Source organism: Scyliorhinus canicula, chromosome 14 (assembly GCF_902713615.1).
Source record: "Scyliorhinus canicula chromosome 14, sScyCan1.1, whole genome shotgun sequence".
NCBI lineage: Eukaryota > Metazoa > Chordata > Chondrichthyes > Carcharhiniformes > Scyliorhinidae > Scyliorhinus > Scyliorhinus canicula.
The window spans coordinates 28635435-28656459 of record NC_052159.1 but is presented as its reverse complement, the minus strand read 5'-3'; the positions used below and the strand labels follow the sequence as shown (position 1 = coordinate 28656459).

General features: G+C 44.7%; 1 protein-coding gene across 3 annotated transcripts in view; it reads left to right on the top strand.

The window, feature by feature from the left end:
* Window positions 1-5600: 5600 nt before the first annotated feature.
* Window positions 5601-21025, top strand: part of LOC119977085 (proteasomal ATPase-associated factor 1-like) — a 37301-nt gene continuing 21876 nt past the window's right edge. Inside the window, exons 1-5 of one of the 3 annotated variants that reach the window (XM_038817666.1) lie at window positions 5605-5685; window positions 5790-5830; window positions 14081-14167; window positions 18738-18841; window positions 18948-19037. In XM_038817666.1, coding sequence (XP_038673594.1) covers window positions 5636-5685; window positions 5790-5830; window positions 14081-14167; window positions 18738-18841; window positions 18948-19037 — 372 coding nt within the window. In that variant the 5' untranslated portion in view covers window positions 5605-5635. Of the gene's footprint in view, window positions 5686-5789; window positions 5831-14080; window positions 14168-18737; window positions 18842-18947; window positions 19038-21025 lie in introns of all 3 variants that reach the window. The other 2 variants (XM_038817668.1, XM_038817667.1) reach the window with 2 other exon arrangements.

Genomic DNA, 21025 nt, shown 5'->3' with positions numbered 1-21025 from the left:
CGACCAGCTTTGCCAAGAAGACCTTGAACGAGAGAGAGAGGAGAGGTTTGGGGACAGCAGCCGCCAGTAAGTAAGTCTCACAACGATCGCTACCAGAGATAGACACTCCTGACCCCTTTTAACCCGTACCACCCTGAAGTCTGCAGACCAGAGCAGAGCAAGAGGCCTTGTCCCCTGATCCGGCAGTTCCTTCGAGATAAGTATTTGTTTATTTAGCAGTAGGAATCGTTTAATCCTCTTAGCGTGTGCATGGGTAGGATTATAATTGTATTATAATAAACTCAGTTGTTTGAACTTACTAATTGGTGTATGGTTTTATTGCTTTGAAATTCACCTTGAAACTTGTGGCGGTATCTTAACGATATCTGGCGACTCCAGAGCTAAGTAACGAAACAGAGCCAAATTGAGTGTTAAGCACACTCACCCAGAATGAGCAACACAAGTATGGCTGAATAATAAAATACTAGCCTTTCCTGGATGTCAAGAATGAAGTTTTAAAAATGGCATTTTAGGTATGCACCCTTAAACCGAACTAAGCAGCATGGTAGCATAGTGGTTAGCATCAATGCTTCACAGCTCCAGGGTCCCAGGTTCGATTCCCGGCTGGATCACTGTCTATGCGGAGTCTGCACGTCCTCCCCGTGTGTGCGTGGGTTTCCTCCGGGTGCTCCGGTTTCCTCCCACAGTCCAAAGATGTGCGGGTTAGGTGGATTGGCCATGCTAAATTGCCCGTAGTGTCCTAAAAAGTAAGGTTAAGGGGGAAGTTGTTGGGATGCGGGTATAGGGTGGATATGTGAGTTTGAGTAGGGTGATCGTTGCTCGGCACAACATCGAGGGCCGAAGGGCCTGTTCTGTGCTGTACTGTTCTAAAGTCTAAAGTTCTAAGCAGGTGTCAAATTTACCAGAAGATCCCAAGCATGAACCCTAATCTATACTAAGTGAATTACATACGGCTGACAAAAAGACACATGTTATTACACAAATGAGTAATATGGTATATGGGTAATGTAGTACTTGGGTGATATGGGATATGAATTTCAGTGTTGGTGTCCTGCTAGATATGTAGATCATATATCCACAAGACTGATAGATCACCCCAAGTAGCATGTACCTTCCACTGTTCGCAACAGACAAGGTACTGACCATACCCAATCAACCTGTGCTTACAAAACTCAGAACATATGCCAGAATTTTCCAAACACATCGTGGTAGGACTTTCCCATTGATTTTCAACAGGACAGCACAATTCTTGTGGCGGGCAGGATCAGCAAATCCCACCCCGAGGGTGGAATTCTGCAATCCCATCCATATCGGGTTTGGTGACAGGTGACAGTCGACAAGGGAGAGCAAAAAGTTGGAAACCCGCCAACATAAAAACAGTTTGAAATTCTCCCAATGGCGGGTCAATTTTGCCACTGCCTGGTGACATGCACACCATTCACATCTCATGAATGTTCAATGAAACAGCTGCTCACCAAAATCTCATCAGGCCTTCTAATCTTGAGTCACACCAACAGGAAATTACATCAACCTCAAACTAATTTGCAATTAGGGGCTTTTCGCAGTAACTTAATTGCAGTGTTAATGTACGCCTACTTGTGACTATAAAGATTATTATTATTAAAAGAGAGGCATGAAAAGGTGGGCCTCGGTTTTCAAGATATTTTGAGGTGAGTGCAACATACATTGCTTACATGCCATAACGCTGCACCACCCCTGTTGCCCTGAACACCACTCTGCTGGGGCAGACCAGTTTGTGCCCTTCAGTTCCATGCCAACTACTCTTTACAGATAGCACTGTGCTGCTGGAATTATGGACCCTTCTGGTTCACTGGCCCAGATCAGTACAGTTGGGGAGTGCAGGGGGTCCTCTGTTATCAATGCCACACACCATTGTCTGGCTGGACAGTACAGTGCTGCAGGACACATGCAGCCTCCACTCCAATGGGTTTGACCGGGGTTGACGTGCAAGGTGAGGAGATGGGCTGACGAAAACAAGGCGGGCAATGTGAAAGGGTGCTGTACAAGGGTAGGTAGGGGTGAAGAGCGAGGAGGCACAATGGCAGGCAAAGGGGTGAGGATGATGAACAATTTAAGGCTGATGGGAGGGAAGTTGGAGCCCAACAAATCTGCATGAAACGCTTGCAAACAAAGGGGTCAAAAGGATACCACATCGTTTACTGGAAAGGGATGCATGCAGACACAATATGGGTTGGCTAGAGGTCCACATGGGGCATGGGCACCTCACAGATTGGGGGAAGTTTGGGAATGTCCACCACAACAATGACTGGATCCAGTATTATTGGGGAAGGTTGGAAAATAACAAGAGGCAGTTCTACCTGCACATCCACGTAAAGCACAGACATGCAGACAGTGAGGGATGGATGGTCGCATTGCATCCTGTGAAGGTGAAGCACCACCACCTTGAAGTCCAAGAACAATGGCATCATGCAAATACAAAAGTAAGATTAGTTCTGTCTGTGAGGGAGTGTGGAAGTACTGCTACACTGGGCAATAAAGCTCCTTGTTGGGATGCACACTCACTTGTTGGTGCAGCTACAATGGACAGAATTCAGGTCAATTACACAGTACAAAGACCTCATTATCCAGGAAGCAACAGCAAGCCAATAATTTCATTCTGCACTGTTAGAGGGATTGGCTCTATATATTGAACTCAATAGCCTCACTCCAAAGTTTCAACATTGACAGAGTGGAAGGTGGGAACGCAGCCTTGGAGCGTGGAGGAAATAGTGAAAGGGGCACAGCTGCTTCCTCTCTGCCATCCATCGCATCAGTGAAGGGGACTCATAGTTTAACAATTCATGCCATTTGTCAGTGATCTTATCTGTGGTTTACGGCGACCTGCTAATGTGTTCCCTCAGTCAACTTAAAGTCCAATGAGGAATGACAGTAATGTGAGATGAGGCTTGACATTGTCATCACCATCTAATGATGCAAACATTGCTGCGACAGAGATGCGGACTAGTCTAGGGCTCTCATCCTAAACTGCATGTCTTGAATTCGGACACTAACACTGAGAAGTTCCAGATGCCACTGGAGTATCACTGGTGATGAGCTGTCCTCACCCATTGCTTTTCCTTGAGGAATAAATGTTCAAAACATTTCCATCATACACTACTAATTTTAACACATCTCCCTGGCAACACATAAGGGTCCGGAGACCAGCTGCACTGAGGGTGACGTCACAGCAATGTTAATCTTAAAATGGGACACTCTATCTGAAGATGAGAATGGCTGAATCTTGAGATGAGAGGATTTCAAAGTGCAAAACTAAATCGATTTAGTTAACCAGAGCATTCACATATCCATCCAATGAGTTTCATTGAGTGCAATTTACTTACAGTGATAGCACACCTGCGAACCTTGGTGCAGTCCTGACATTCGCAGCAGAGGTGAAGGCAGCCTTCTAACTGCTACGTCCTGGTACTACAATGACCTTGGCGGATGGCCTCTGGTGGAACGAGGTCCTGAGTCTGACCATCGAGGTGTGTGTCTCTCTGCTGGTGGAGGGTGCAGGTGAATGCTGTGACAGTTCTTTGTGAGCCGCCTCATCCTCAAATGTGCTCTAGGGGCTCGGAGAGCTGCTCAGCTGCCTGACTGACTGTGTTCTGTTTGAGCCTAAAAGAAATAACTGACAGTTTCAGTGGATGAACTGAGGCTATGTCAGAGTACATTTGACACATTTTGATTGTCAGAAATTTGATGAAATGATGGAGCTGTCACCCGTACTAGGGTTTGGAGAGACCATATCTCCCCTTCCCTGACAGGAGCGATCCCTGTCCTCCCTGGCAAGCTCTCTGGGCTCTCTTTCATTTGTTGTGTGCCAGCTTGCCCTTTGTGAAAACAAAAAAAAAGAGATTTGATTCGAGGGATGGAGCAGAGGTTGGGTTCAATGCATGTCCCCTACGTGTGGTCAGCCGTACCCAGAAGGGCAAGAAGATTGAGTGTGAGATATAGGGTAGATAGGATGGTGGTGATGTGAAATGCCCGTGAGTGAATGAGTGTAGCTATGTGGCTTCCACTAATGGATGTGTGAGATTTGTGAAGAGAATCGCTGTTTGATTACATGATGCCATGGTGAGAGTTTGACAGTGAAGGGGGTTGTGAAAGGACTTACTCTGGCGGAGCAGCTGAGATCATTCATCGGCTTCCTGTATTGCATGGGTCTTCTGGCACAGTTGCCAGCTACGCTGACCTCCTGGGTAACAGCCTCCGAGGCCAGAGAAGTGAGGTTGGTGTGCTTTCCGGAGCCCCATCCCTGGGGTAGAGGACATACCTCTGTGCCCGCACTCCTTGAATCAAGGCTTTGAAGTCATGTGGTTGAATTGGTGTGCTAATCTCTTCTTGAGGTTGCTGGCCTTTGCCTCTGAGTTCTGGACATGTTGCGTGGCCTTGTGAAGACCAGTGGGCTGGAGAGTGATATGAATGTGTTGCGCCGGTGTTTAAATATGGCACTTTGACCTTCAAACCTACCAGCTAATGCAGGAGGATGAATCAACTCCCAACCCATCAGGTGTTTCGGATGGATATTCGCTTGTGCATAATTAATGAGACTCTAAGCGTGAAATCAGGCGGAGCTTCACGCCATTCTAGCCAATGGGAACAGTGCCGCTCGTACAGCCCGCCACCATATTTAGATATAAAATTTGAAAATTCAACCCATAGTATCCAACATTAGACGGGATCCTGTGATTGGACAGCACTTATTAAATAACCCGGAGTGTGCTAACAATTACACTGATAACAAATTTACGATTATTAGTTGGGCTCAGTGTGGCTCAGTTACACATGATAGAAGATACATACATTGAGATATAGGGCCCTGATCTCTGTAGACAGAAAGAACTTGTACACATTGTGCTTTTCTCAGCAAAACAAAATAGATGACAACCATTCTCTGGTTCGTCAGAGTCTGTGTGGAGTTTGCACATTCTCACCGTGTCTGCGTGGGTTTCACCCTCACAACCCAAAGATGTACAGGTTAGGTGGATTAGCCACGCTAAATTGACCGTAATTTTGAAGAAAAAAATTGGGTACTCTAAATTTATATTAAAAAAGAAAAGATAACTTAAGTGCAATGTAGGGTTCAGGTTGAGGAGATCTGGATGAGTTGGATTTAGCGCAAGGACAGGGCAGCAATGAATCTGCTTTGACAGTCATCCAGACCGGAAACGTCAGCTCCCTTCTCTCTCCATCGATGCTGTCAGACCTGCTGTGATTGTCCAGTATTTTCTGTCAGATTCCAGCATCCGCAGTAATTTGCTTTAAATCTGTGTCATCAGTCAGGAGGGGACGAGTTTGGAAGACATTTTTGAAAAGGACCGAGTGTCAGATTTGGTATTGCCAAATGATTTTGGAAAAATTGCTGAAAAATCTGAAAAGAAAGTTACTTTGCCAGCTCGGACAGTTCTTTTTCAATCTTATGCAAACACTTGTGAAGAGATTTCGGAGTGATTAAGGCAGCACATCAAGGCCAGGCAGCGCTGCCAACACCTGTAGCTGTACTTGGGGAAGAGAGGCTGAGTCCCGCCAGGGGGAGGTGGATGGAAGAGCCGGGGAGGGCTCTTTGCGACAGTCGCGGTGGCCGCTCGGTTTGCGGCAGTGTGACGTCGCCATGGCAGGAGGCAGGATTTTCATCCAGAGCGACTGGGCTCGAGCATTGGGGTAATTCTCTCTGTCCGTGTGCTGGAGAATTTATAAACAAATGTTCACCTGCGGCTCCTGCCCCTTAGTCCGGCTGTTAACGACGTCTCGCTTTTATCCCGCAGGGAGAATGAGAGGGAAGCGTGGGTTTCCTGCAAAATACCTGGTAAGGGCCCGAGGCAGAGTTTAAACACCACAATCACAACAATAATAAATGATATCCACAGGCCCGGGGCCGTGCCCGTCCATGGGATGATTGTTGTGTAATTCCCTCCACCTACCCCACCTTTTTATAATACTATGCGGGGGAATAGAGAACAACATGTGGGTATTTCTCTTCCTCTCTCAAAGAATATTACAGCACAGGATCAGGCCCTTCGGCACATCAAGCGAGCACCCATCCAGGGCTGGGATGCTCTAAAATCGCGGCTGAGTGTTGACACCGGCGTAAACACCGGAGTGTTTCACGCCAGCGTCAATGGGCCTCCTGGGCCAGCGATTCCATGGGCCAGCACAGTGCTGGAGTGCTGCACGCGGCGCCGAGACGTGGCCCTGCACTACTGGCTGTGGGTCCACGGCTGTGCACGGCGGCTGCTTCCGCGCCGGACCCGTGCAACATGGCAGACCCACACAGCAGGCCGGTGCGGAAAGAAAGTAGGCCCACCCCTTGGATCGCGCACGCCTGTCGATCAGTGGCCTCCGATCGCAGTGGCCTGGCTGTCGTGGAGGCCACCCTGGAGTCTGATCCCCCACCAGGACGGTCACCACGGCCGCGGGTCCGAGCTCCTGCCAGGTGGAACCACGTTCGAACCACACCGGTAGGAACTCGGCCAGTTGACCGCGGAGAATTGCCGCGGGGGCCTCTTCCAACGGCCCCCGACCGGTGCTGCGTCGACCATGTACACGTGGCTGGTGGCGATTCTCAGGTCACCGGAGAATTGCGCGCGGGCCGTCTCGGTGTCAACTCCGATTCTCCTAGATGGCACGGGCTCGGAGAATCCTGCCCCAGCTTCCTTATTTAGACCGACTACTTATTGCCAAAACAATCTATATCCCTCCACCCCCCTCCTTCCCCCATTCATGTGTATTATCAAGATACATCTTAAACGTTGCTATTGTGCCTGCCTCCACCACCACACTGGCAGCATGTTCCAGGCATCCACCACCTTCTGACTGAAAACGTTTCCCCGCACACCTCCCTTTAACTTTCCCCCTCTCACCTTGAACCTGTGCCCCCTTGCAATTAAGTATTGCGCCCTGGGAAAAAGCTTCTGACCACTCACCCTGTCTGTACCTCGTGTAATGTTGTAGACCTCAATTAGGTCTCCCCTCAGCCTCTGTCTTTCCAATGAAAACACTCCGAGTTTATTCAATCTCTCTTCATAGCTAATACCCTGCAGATCACGCAACACCTTGCTAAACCTTCTTTGCACCCTCTCCAAAGCATTCATGTCCTTCTGGTAGTGTGGTGACAAGAACTGCATGCAGTATTCCAAATTAGGCCTCACTAAAGTTTTATAACACTGAGGCATGACCTGCCAACTTCTGTACTCAGTGTTCTTGCCGATAAAGGCAAGCATGCCATATGCCTTATTGGCCATCTTATCCACCTGCATTGTCACTTTTATGGAACTGTGGACCTGAATGCCCAGATCCCTCTGTATGTCACTGCTCCTAAGGGTTCTGTCATTTACTGTATAATTCATATCTAAATTCGATCTTCCAAAAAATGCATCACCTTGCATTTGTCTGGATTGAACTCCCATTTGCCCAACTCTCCAATCTATCTACATTCTGCTGTATTCTCTGACAGTCCTCTTCACTATCTGCAACTCCACCTATCTTAGTGTCATCTGCAAACTTGCTAATCACCTACATTTTCCTTCAGATCATATATATATATCTATATTACAAACAGTGGTCCGTATACTGATCCCTGTGGAACACCACTAGTTACAGATCTCTATTCTGAAAAACTCCCTTCCACGGCTACACTGTCTCCTGTTGCCAAGCCAGTTCTTTATCCATCTAGCTCGCATATCCTGAATCCCATGCGATTTTACCTTTACCTTTCTCACTCCCTTTTCCCTGTCCTGAAGCCTTTGACTCAGTGCTCAGGTATGAAAACCTCTGGCCATATCGTTACATGGAAATTACAATACACCTGGCCCAGCCCTCTTGTGTTCACCCTCCATATGAGCAGTAATCCTAACCCCTTTATGCCTGCCCTGTTCTGTGATAATATTTACTCCCTTCTGCCCATAAGTATCCTACCTACTCCTAAAAGCTACTTCAAATGCAAACTCTGATAGTGTGTTTCAGAGCTTCACAACTATCCAGTGTTTAAACAAAACTGTTTGCCCTGCGCTATGTCATTAATCTCTTGCGTTTAATTTTATATCTGTGCTTGCCTGTTCTAGATGGTGGGCACTGGAAAGTATTTTACCATCTACTGTTCCATCCCTTCAGATTTGATTGAGGATGGGGAGAAGCTGGCTCAGCACCACACAATTGGACATTCACTCACAAATTCTTCCGAGCAGAAATTGTTAGCCAGCAATCTGGAGTGGGATCCATAGACAGGGGCACTAAAGTGAACTGTAATGCCTGTCCTCCGCCACTCCGTTCTTCCAGAAAATAGCTTGTGTTTGGCTGTGGTGGAGCAAATAGGTGGAGGAAGGTTAATCATGACCACCTCAATCATTTTGGAGGTTAGCCAACTCAGTTCTTTGATGACCACATCCATTCCACTCGCAGGAACTTCTGTCACTTTTGTTCAGGCCCTGGATTTGGTTTGCAAGTCTGTGCAGTTCCCAGATTGGCTTCTGTATTTGTCTTGTTGACACGCACCCATTCCCAGACCGGTCTCCTCCTTGCCAGTTGGTCAAATTTTGAATTTCACCCTGAACTGTGTTCACCACCAGAGCGCATTCCCTTGTCTTGCATTTATTTATTTTTTTAAATTTAGAGTACCCAATTATTTTTCCCCACTTAAGGGGCAATTTAGCATGGCCAATCCACCTAACCTGCACATCTTTGGGTTGTGGGGGGTGAAACCCACGCAGACATGGGGAGAATGTGTAAACTCCACACGGACAGTGACCCAGGGCCGGGATTCGAACCGGGGTCCTTAGCACCGTGGTTCCAGTGCGAACCACTGCGTCACCGCACATTGCCTTCTCAACCAAACCGAGCTCCACCATTGATGCCAAACAACATTATGCGCCATATGTTAGCATTTTGCAAAAAGAAATCTTACTGCTGGGATGCAATATTGCTGTATCAACCAATCCAATTAGAATACATTCAGCCAGATCTGCTCAAGAGGACAGAATTCAGTTCCCAGTGCCTTGTCCCTGCAAACTAGACTTTTATGGGCTTTTGTGATTGTTAATGAATAAGAATTAGACCAGTATGTGCTACAAATTACTGTCAGCTGAATACTTAAATGCATTTGCAGTCTGCTGTTAACATGCACTAATATGTTTATTTTAATTGGGCTAAAACGTCAGTTAAAATAGTAGACAGAGGAATGCCATATGCATTTAGAAGAATGAGAGGTGATCTCATTCAAACATACAAAGTCTTACGATTTTGATAGGTAGGTGCAAGAGGGATCATAGAATTATAGAATTTACAGTGCATACGGAGGCAATTCGGCCCATCGAGTTCTCACCGGCCCTTGGAAAGAGCACCCTACTTAAGTTCACGTCTCCAACCTATCCCAGTAATCCCAGCTAACCTTTTAGGAGACTAAGGGCAATTTATCATGGCCAATCCACCTAATCTGCGCATCTTTGGACTGTGGGAGGAAACCGGAGCAGACATGGGGAGAACAAACAGTGACCCAAGCCGGGAATCGAATCTGGGACCCTGGAGCTGTGAAGGAACTGCGCTACCGTGCTGCCCACTGGGGGGGGGGGGGGGGGAGATCAGTCAGTACGCAGAGGGCGCAGTCTCCGAATAAGGAGGCCATTTTGGACTGAGATGAGGAGGATTTTCTTCACCCGAGGGTGGTGAATCTCTGCCCAGAGGGCTGTGGAGGCTAAGCCATTAAGTATGTTTAAGACTGATCGATAGATTTCTACGTATAAAAAACATCAAGAGCTGCCAGAATAGTGCAGAATAAGGATGGTTGAAGCAGGAGATCAGCCGTGGTCTCATTGTATAGCTTGGCAGGGTCAACGGGCTGAATGGACTACCCCTTCTATTTCCTATGTTCTTCTGAATACATTTCTCTACTTAGCTGGATGGGTACAGCTCCAACAATGCATGAGGCTTGACGCCACCCAGGACAAAACATTTTGCTTGATTGTCACCACCATAAATGTTCACTTGCTCCACCATCGCTGGCTACAATGTATGCCATCTACTAGATGCACTGCAGTAACTTGAAAAGGCTTCTTCAATAGCACCTTTCAAAACTGTGACCTCTACTGCATAAAAAGACAGCTTAGCAGGCAATTGGATCAGCACCACCTGCAACTTCCCTTCCAAGTAAACAACATCTTAATTGGAAATATATCGCTGCTCCTTCATTGCCAATGGGTCAAACTCCTGGTACTCCATACATAGCACAACTGTGTACCTTCATCACATGTACTGCAACAGTTCACAGAGGCAACTCAACACTACCATCTCAAGTGCAATTAAGAATTGGCAATAAATCCTCGCTTTGCTTTCACATGCCATAAATTATATTTTTTTAAAATTGGCTGCTATTAATAGAACTGAAAATGTTTGAAATTCACATTCATTTGAACTGCATCTACAAGAGAAAAAAATAGCTCGATACTAAGACTAACTTTTACTAACCCATATCTTGTTGATGCGATCTATCCCGTGCTTCTCCAATCGTCACCATTGGTTTTCCTTTGTTATTAAAGGTGGCTGTTTCTTGTGTGTGTAGTGTAATCTGTTGTGCATTCTAACAGGGATATGGAGCCTGATTGTAGACCTGCATGAATTTCCATAGTAATCCACAGCTTGGATCAATTGTCCATTTTTTTGGGGGGGGGACGGGGGGGGGGGGACTGACCAATGACTCTAGTTTGCCTTTTGTCTTTAGCTGTCTGGAAATAATGCGATTGCTTAAGATTGTTCTCCAGGTAGTTCTTCTGGCTGCACGTTTCTCCAAGTCTGTAGTGGACATGCTCCTTTTCCTGAGGTTTGCCTTGAAGGAGTCCTTAAATCTTAATCTCTGCCCACTTTACAAGTGTTGTCCAAGTTTAAATTGTACATGACCACCTATCATCAGTCATATGTACTACATGTCCACTCATTCTGATTCGGGCTCTGATAATGAGTGCTTCAATCCCAGAGATTTACCTAGGTATTGGGCACTTTGTCCTTTCATTTGACGTTCTGAATGCATCTCCTGTTGAACCTGGCCAATTACTTTATGGGCTCCCAAGTGAGGGGCAGAAGTCCTGGCTCCAGGTAATTAACACGTGTCGGAACATGGAATGGCTGTGGGGCAGGCAATGTGAGTTTAGATGGCCTCTTTGGATGGCAGGAAGGGAAACCTCCATCACCCCAAAAATCCTGGCTTATATGTCTTGTAGGCAGCCCATGTCTCACAGCCATATTGAAGCATAGGTATTACCACAGCTTTGAATACATCAAGTTCTACTAAATTGTTGCCCACTTTTCCTGGCCTTCTTCACCCTCCACGTTTTAAAATAAAATCACCCTTGATTCATCTGTCTTTATGAACAGCTGCTTTATCATCAAAGGTTTACTCTGAAGCCTTTTAATATGTAGTTTCCTCCCAAATTCATGCCCAACTTTTTTTGGAGTTCCATGCTTGATTCTTTCCAGTCAGATTTCCATTCCTGTCCCAGTACTGAAATGGCCTGAATCAACGTCGCAAATGGAATCCTCTGACTGTGGTCAGCTTGCCTAAACTCTTTGACACAGTGAATTGCAGCATAAATTTCCAACACTTCTTGAGCTTTTCCCAGCTCAGTGAGATGTTCTTCTGAATGAGGGTTGAACGCTGTCAATACAAAGCTCTGCATCTCCACAATATTTCTTGAAGTCTTTACTGCTTGTGTTGTCAGAATGCTTGCCCAATTAACAGTGAGGAGCAATTTCCTCCAGTGAAATGGAAGCCATCATCTTCAACCCTCGTCACAAACATCATAGCCGTATCACCAATTCCACCTGCACACCAATCACTCAAATTGAAGCAAACATTGAACAACCTCTGGATCCTATTCAACCTTTCGATGAACTGCTGACAGAATTTACTGTCCATTCTCCAAGCTCTGTACATTTTAGCTTCTACACAACTTTCTTGACATCTTATCTCCAACCATAGCAAGCTTTTGCATGACCAAAATATTTTCCTACCTATGTTCTCTTCACCCATTACTCCTGTATCTCCCATCCCCTCCATCCTTGAACCACAGTGGCTCATGGACATCCATGCCTCAAATTTAAAATTCTCATTTGCATGTTGTAACACAACAAGCAAAAAAAGGCTCAGCATACACGAATACAGAGAGGGACAGGAAAACAGTTTAATGAGATTGATGCAATCGTTAGACATAACTTGATTCCTCTATAAGCCCAACCGGAGAACAAGAGAGAAACAGGATAAGCCCATGAAAACATGGTACAATGTTATTCAAAGAGAAGATATTCAAACTGCCTTTACGAAGGTTTTCTGCACTGCCCTGGTTCTAAGAGTTTGAGGCTGTTGGCTGGAACAGCCTTGTCTGCTTCTGCATGCCAGCTGTTAACTAGCCCCCTTGCTTCTGATGTCTGGCCAATTATACCTTTGTTCCACTTGATTTTGCCTTCTGTGTATTTGGCTGTCTGTCCCTATCAAGCTCCTTGACTATAGACATCATCATCTGCGTACCTCATTGATCTTCCCAATCGTTGAGGTAAACTGTTTCTACTTACAATCTCATATGGGTGGTACAGTGGCACAGTGGTTAGCACTGCTGCCTCACAGCGCCAGGGACCCGGTTCAATTCCGGCCTTGGATGACTGTCTGTGGAGTTTACACATTCTCCCTGTGTCTGCATGGCTTCTCTCCAGGTTCTCCAATTTCCCCCCTACAGTCCAAAGATGTGCAGGTTAGGTGGATTGGCATGCTAAATTGCCCCTTAGTGTACAAAAATGTGCAGGTTAGGTGGGGTTGCAGGATGTGGGCCCAGGTAAGGTTTTCTTTCAGATGATCGGTGCAGACTTGATGGGCCGAATGGCCGCCTTCTGCATTGTAGGAATTCTAGGATTCTATTCGCATCCTTCTGCCTTCTAATCTCGTTCCTGGGAAAGACTGATCTCTTCCGGCATTTTGAATACTGGCTACTGCTGTATCCAGGTAGAATTACTACCTGTTGCTGGGCAGGTCGCATCCCATTATGTTTTGTTAAATTTGTTTTACTGTGAGGGCGGTATGATGGCAGCGGTGAGCACTGCTGCCTCACGGCGCTGAGGACCCGGGTTCAATCCCAGCCCCAATTCAGTGTCCCTGTGGAGTTTGCACGTTCTCCCCATGTCTGTGTGGGTCTCACTCCCACAACCCAAAGATATGCAGGGTAGGTGGATTGGCCACGCTAAATTGCCCTTACTGCTGTTGCTAGGCAAATTTATTAAAACTACTAAAATGCATCTTCCTACCAAAGTGCATCACCTCATACTTCTCCACATTGAACTTCATCTGCCACCTATCTGCCCACTGGTGACCACTCCTTCAGCTATTTAGACCCCAGATTCTGGATTTGCCTCCCTAAATCCCTCTTCCTCTCCAACATCCTGTCCTCGTTTCAGAACATCTGTAAAATATACCTCTTAACCTAGCTTTTGGCCACCTTTCCTGAAATCGTCGTCTTTAATCAATGTTTATTTTTGTTGGATAACATTTTAACAAAGCATATTAGAGAATGTTCCTGTTTTTAAAGGCACCGTTGTTATCCTTCATTTTGTTACAAAAATTAAAAATAAAATTTCCTCTGTAAGCTTGGAATGCTGCATTGCCAGAGTGTTGTGCTCTGCATATGATGTTATCAAAAGTTTCATCTGTTCTTGTGGTTTAGACCAGTGGTTCTGAAAGGGTGGTCCACGAGGGTCTTCTAGAAGGTCTGCGAGCTGGTCTGAAATGCAAGCCACTAAAGCTAGAATTTGATGCAAAATGTTTGATAAACTTTGGCTCCTCATACAGTCCCAGTATTCTGCACTAGCCAACACAGCTATGAAACACCTGCTGCCATTTCCAACAATGTAGGACTACAAGATTGGATTTTCGAAATTTGTGGGACTGAAAAAAAATGAGGAGGAACAGGCTAATGGTGAGCCCAGCATCAGACTAAAACTCTCCAGCTTGGAACCAGACATCATCTCATGGATGTCTTATCAAACGGAGCACCATTCTTCCCTTCATTCTGATGATTTTCTTTTGCAGCAGCAAGCAGAAGTGTAGGAATAGTAGGTGGTTTGTGCGGTCTTTTGCCTTGTCTAAGTGGAGCACGGATGGAAACAGGAGAACTAGGTAGATATTAAAGTTTCACAATGTTTGAGGAATAGAAACTCTTCCAGTGCATTGGTCAATGTTCTTCAACATCACCAGAAACACATTAACTGACCTTTTCCCCCGATAGCTGTTTGAGGGACAATATAGCAAGTAAAAAGACAGCCACGTTAGTGTTAGTGATTCTGGACAATACATATTATACCTCTGAAATCCTGTAATTTACCTCGTTTCAAATGTGAAGTGTCCAATTTTTAAAGATAAATTCTATTACTTGCTCTCAATGAATGAATGAATTCTCTCCCTCACCCTTGAAAAGGAGTTGATGTTTAAGTAATAATTAGGTGGCATCGATCTTTTTCGAATCTTTGTACCAAAGCGTCCAAAGATTGTACAGATTAAGTAGGCTGGTCATGATCAATGCATGGGGTTACGGGGATAGGGCAGGGGACTGGTCCTATGTAGGGTGCTCTTTTGGAAGGTGGGTGCAGACTCGATGGGCCAAATGGCTTCCATCTGCATTGTAAGGATTCTGTGATTCTATGAAATATATAATAGGGAACTTTTTCTGATGGTAGTCATGTACAATAAATGTTGAAAAGTAAAGTCATCTCACACACAACCAAACAGTATCAGAAAAATAGTCAAACTACACTCGGCTGTAGACCATAAAAGATGCAATACGGTATTGCAATTGTTGTAATAGTTGCAATACAATGCTGTATAGGAGTATATTTGACACACTACTTGCTTCAGTACTGACTTAAAATTTCATATAACTTTGAAGTTATGTTGTCAATTTTATTGATGCAAAAATGGCAGGGATGACTGCTTCCTCAGACTATTTTAGTGAACGATGAATGAGAACAGACATTGTTCATGTATTTTAAGAAGTACATGATATATGAATGCTGACAATTTTTTAGATTGAATTGGGTATATACAAGGGAGCATTGGCTGAGGAATACAGGAATTACATTGCAAAATTTAGAACAAATTTCTTATTTCAAATGTTTTAACTTGTGAAATAAGACATTACCTGCTGCAAAATCTATAAATCCTTTGAACCAGACTGATATACATTTTGCAGAAGTGTTGTAGATAGCCTCATACTTTTTTTTGAAACTGTATTTTGTTTCTCCAGCTTTTCTTCATAGCATATACCTTAATACTAGGGAACTGTGTACAGCGTTTAAACTCTGTTCTGACCAAAGTGCCATACAATTTGATCACAACTTCCTCTGACGTATTCTATTTTGGCTGTAAAAGGCAATGTGCTAAGCAACATAATATTTAAAAGGATGGTTTTTCCAAGTTTGTAACAGCATCCCTGCGTTGGTCTGATACATTGGGCGTGATCTTCCAGAAAATTTTCTTATTTTTATTGAATAAGGATATTGAAGAATATGAAACTGAGTAAATGGAATTGAGGGCCAGATCAGCACAATCAGTCTGAATGGCAGAACAGGTTTGAAAGGCTGAATGCCTTCTCCTGTTCCTATATTCCTGTGGTAGGCAATACCAGCAGGCAAGGACTGCTGTAAAGTCTAACTGAGTTCCTATACTCCTTTTCACTGACCTCTTTTGGTTAAGACTGAATAGTCTGAGAGATTTCTGAGAAAATAAGACTGTTTTATCCTTTGAAGATCTTTGGAGCACTTGGACGATCAAAAATGTTAACTTTTAAACCCAGATAACATGATCATTAAAAGTTGCTGACATTATTGGAACTCTCTTCCTCCTGCCCCTCAATGCAACTTGCATCTGTCAAACTTTGTACTTTAAATTTTTTTAAATTCCATATCACCCATCAAAGTAACTATTGTTTTCTGGAGATAAGATGTTAGCCTATTGACTAACTATCATCTTTGGTTTCAGAATTGCTGTCGGTGACTGCTCTTTTCTCTGCCAATCCCGTATTCTCCAGGGCCCGTTCCTCATCGGGGGTGAGGACTCGGGTCTCTGGGATTCCACCACCGTCTTGGCCCTTTCCCGTTTATTCTGTGCTATCTTCACCTGCGGGGACGAAGAGGGGGCATTGTGAGCAGCAAGCTTGATGGGTCAGGGGGGGGTCTTTAGCAGGTGGCATGTGTAGGCACCACACCTAGACATGAAGGGGTTGTGCTGATGGGTGCCAGGGGGTTCTGAGGAACAAGCACGAAGATCGGATGTGGGGAGGGTGCGAGGTGTCAGCCAGTGATCTGTGGGGGGTGTTTGGGAATTTGAGGGGTGGCAGATGGAACTGACGCCAGGAGAGAGGTGGTAACTTAACCTTGCAGCTCAGTAAAGGTCATTGGTATTCTTCTGCCATTGGACGGTGGTCCTCCTGGTCATGCTGCCCAAACTGACAGCCACTGCCTCCCGTGACATTTCTGACCCTGCTGCTGGTGCTCCGACCCCCTCAGGGGAACAGAATGCCCCGCCTCTCATCCATAGCGTTGAGAAGCCTGGCCAGGTCGGCATCCCCAAAGCAAGGATTGGTCCACAGCAGATACTATCTCCTTGGCTCTACGATCAACACACGAACACCTCGATAACAAGGACACCTATGTAAGACTGCTGTTTATCGACTACAGCTCCGCCTTCAACACCATTATCCCGCCAAGACTAATAACCAAACTTTTCAGTCTTGGACTTGACCCCTTCCTGTGCAGCTGGATCCTTGACTTCCTCACCAACAGACCGCAATCTGTCAGGATAGGCAATAGCACCTCCTCCACAATAATTCTCAATACCGGGGCCCCACAAGGATGTGTGCTCAGTCCTCTACTGTACCCCCTATACACACATGACTGTGTGGCAAGATTTAACTCCAATTCAATCAATCAGTTTGCAGACTATACGACTGTGGTGGGCCGTATCTCAAACAACGACGAATCAGACTACAGGAGGGAGATAAATCACTTGGTTGCATGGTGTACCAAAAATAACCTCTCTCTAAATGTTGGAAAGACCAAGGAACTGATCATCAACTTCAGGAAGCGTAGCATAACACACACTCCAGTCTGCATCAATGGCTCCGAAGTGGAGATGGTTGATAGCTTTTAAGTTCCTGGGGGTCACCATCACCAACAGTCTGTCCTGGTCCACTCGCGTTGATGCAACAGTCAAGAAAGCCCAACAACGTCTCTACTTCCTACGGAAGCTAAAGAAATTTTGCATCTCTGCATTGACTCTCTCAAACTTCTTCAGATGCGCAATAGAGAGCATCCGATCCGGCTGCATCACAGCCTGGTATGACAATTGCTCGGTGTGGTGAACTCAGCCCAATGCATCACACAAGCTTGCCATCCCCACATTGATTCTGTGTACACTTCCCGCTGCCTCAGGAAGGCAGACAGCATTATTAGAGACCCCTCCCGTTCAGGCATTGCCTTCTTCCAGACCCTTCCATCAGGCACAAGGTACAGAAGTGTGAAGACCCGCACATCCAAACATAGGAACAGCTTCTTCCCCACACCTACAAGACTCCTCAACGACTCTTCCTCGGTCTGATCTGTTCCCTGTAAGAACACTATTCACGACGCCCTATGCTGTTCTCTTGCTCGTGTATTTGCTTTGTTTGGTCCCTTTTTCCGCACTGTAACCAATCACTGTCGATGCACCATTTGTCAATGTTCTCTGTTGATTATTCTTTTTGTCTACTATGTATGTACTGTGTACATTCCCTCGGCCGCAGAAAAATACTTTTCACTGTACTTCGGTACATGTGACAACAAATCAAATCAAATCAAATCTGCAGGTCCTTCTTGTTAGCAGCAAGAAACTGCGGCACGAGTCAGGCGATGAAACAGCGAGACAGCCAGTAATGTCTAGAATCTCGTGTGGGCTCATTTTCAGTACTAAGTGCCGTTGGAATGCGGGCCACGATCTCAACAAACACCCCGCCAAAGGGGGGCAAAATGACTCTTTAGAAATGTTTCTGTTGAATCGCACCTACAGTCTTCATTTTAGAATGTCATGCATAAGCAGCAAATAGAAACACTACAGTACCATTTAAATTCTAATGCCAGCTTTCGGAGAGCTTCACAGTGACTGACTGTTACTGTGCAACAGTGCTGGTATTGAGTCTGCAGTGGCCTAATTTCAACAGATGGTACAATAACTGAAGTTATCTGCAAATTGTTGCCATGGTTTTGATCTTTGCAATATATCCTTACGAAAGAAGGATTTTAATTTCTATTTAACACCTTTTTACCATCATTGGACATGAAAATCCATTTCATCGCCAATGAAAAACTTTTCATTTGAAGTCTAAACACTTGTTGGAAAAGTGGCAGCCGATGTGCACACTGTGAGGCCCCACAAGCAACAATGTGATAATAATCAGAAAATCTGTATTTAATAAAGTTTGATGAGGAATAAATATTGATCTGTACACCCGGCAGAACTTCCCTGCTCTGCAAAATTCATGCCATGGGATCTTTTTGGGCCAACCTGAGAGGGTAGATGGGGCTTCAGTAATAATCCAGCTGAAATGCAGATTTTAGAAGATGGTGATTTATTTGTAATTGATATTTCACTCAAATGATGACTAAATGACGTGATTATTATTGAGGACAACATGATCTAATGTCTATTTTTAATTCAGGAGCAGCTACTTTATATGGTTGTATAAAGTGTCAAGGAGTTGGTAAAGATGGTGTCCCAGTGGTCACAGCTTCCGAAGGATTTGAAGTGGCTGAGATTACAAAGGTGAGAACTTCCTGCCCATATTAGTTTCCCCCTTATTACCATCCCTGAAAATGCAGTCCATAAAATGATGAAGCATTCAATTTTAAAGGCTTTTTTTTCTTTGCAGAAAAGTATTTTGATTTCCTGTCCTGATGGGAATGCAGCCTCAAAGTTTCTCATGCCGTACACGACCTTTTCTAGAATACACACTGGGAGTGTAAGTCAAACAATTTCAAGAAAATTTGGTGTGTAAACTGAACGATGTTGCCTCTTTTCTTACAGTTGTTAGGTTTGAAATCAACTTTTGCATTGGGTCCCTTGTAATTATTTTGGAAAATTTTGCATTTGGAGACATCAATTGAGGATTTTCTGTAACTAACCTATGATGGCAATGCGTTTTAATTCATTTACGCGGTGTGGGTGTCACTGGCTAGGCCAGCATTTATTGCCCATCTCTAGTTACGCTTGAGACGGTGGTGATGAGCTGCCTTCTTAACCACTGCGTTTCAGAAGTGTAGGTACACCCACAGTGCTGTTAGGGAGGGAATTCTAGGATTCTGACCTAGTGACAGTGAAATTAAACATTAACTCTAAGGTGAAAACTCTCAGTTTTGGCTTCAGCTCCCACTAATTGAGTGTTAGCGCTGGTTGTGAATTTTTTCAAGACTTGAGCTCTAAGATGGCAGGAGTTATGTAGCGTAAGATTCTTAATGGAACTAATAATATTTCATTAATTGATGCAACATTTTGAAGAGCAGTGTTCTGACAATAGTGCATTGAATTACAAAATATATTACTGTGTGTTTGTTGTCTGTTATGCCACTGGCTTCTAGACAGCATTTTGGTAAACCTCCCGTTGAGAGATTCATGTCTCATGTTTGCCTCTCTTTTTCTAAATAATCTTTTTGCATACATCTTTGCCTCTCTTTTTCTAAATAATCTTTTTACATACATCAAGAGGATTAATTTTGGCTCACAGTGCATTATTTAAAACGTTTCATTTGCCTCATGCCTGACAAACAACATTTTCTTCAAAGACTGCAAAGGCTATTCTTATGATACTGCTCTCTCAGCTATGGGTGTTACAGCAGAAATGTTATATTTCATCCATCAGTGTTTCCTATTGATTTTAGTTCATTCCCAGTGCCAAAGTATTGGAGTCTCAAGGGAACTTGACTGTATAATTAGATTGAAATCAAAATGGGGTCTGAAACCAAACTCCCATGCTACTACCCAAAGTGAACATGATCCAAAAACTAATTAGCAACTTCACAAATGATTCTTTAACAGCTCCAGTGACGTGACCTGTCGGAATAATGAATCATGTTCCAGTTACTGTACATTATTACTACAGCAGGAATTTCATCCAAATAAAACTAAAACAAACAGAATTTTGTCAGTAAAAGCAGATTTTTAATTCACTTAGGTCCATAGCTCCCTGTATTCTGCCCTTACCTCCTGACAACTCATACTGGATTGCAGTTCTGTAGCACCACCAATCCTTCAGCTTCTTGTCCCAAGTGACTACTTCCCACATTTCAGTCTGGCCGTGTGCTGATTTCTGATATTTGTTGGCTGGCAGTTGCTTGAATCAAGTTTGCAGCTAAATGAATGGATTTAGCTTTTATGGCTTCTATCTGCAAATCGCCGCTTAGCCAGCCTTGGAATCCCCCTCTCCATCTTTACCTACTGCTCACAATTACTCCCTATTCAAAAGGGCCTATTTGTCGCCCAGGTGTCGGGAAGGGGGAGAAATGCTGCCATATCACCAACCACCTCGTGTTGTCACTTGTGGTGTATGAATAAACAAAATTAGCTTAAAAGTCATAATTGCACTAAATGACCAGTAATCCAGCCAATCCCCCACATGCCCCGAATAACCCTGATTTCACTGCAGATTTGTATCTTTATTACAGGATAGACTGTGATCCATGCCTTTTTTTTTGCTGTTGCAAACTCTCACAGTTTTGGTCTCTGAACCTATACTCCACTGCTGCTGAACCATTTGTCAGCCACGATGAGGCACACAGGAGCCACATCCAAATGGGTTGTCCCTTTGACTTTCCTTCCCCTCGTGCGGATACACCTGTCGTCTCCTCAGCACCTCATCAAAACACTGTGCTCATGAGTAATAAGCCGAAGTAATGGGACGTTGAAGTCATAGCGTTTCTGAAAAATATTACCATGCATGACCCCAATTGTTTG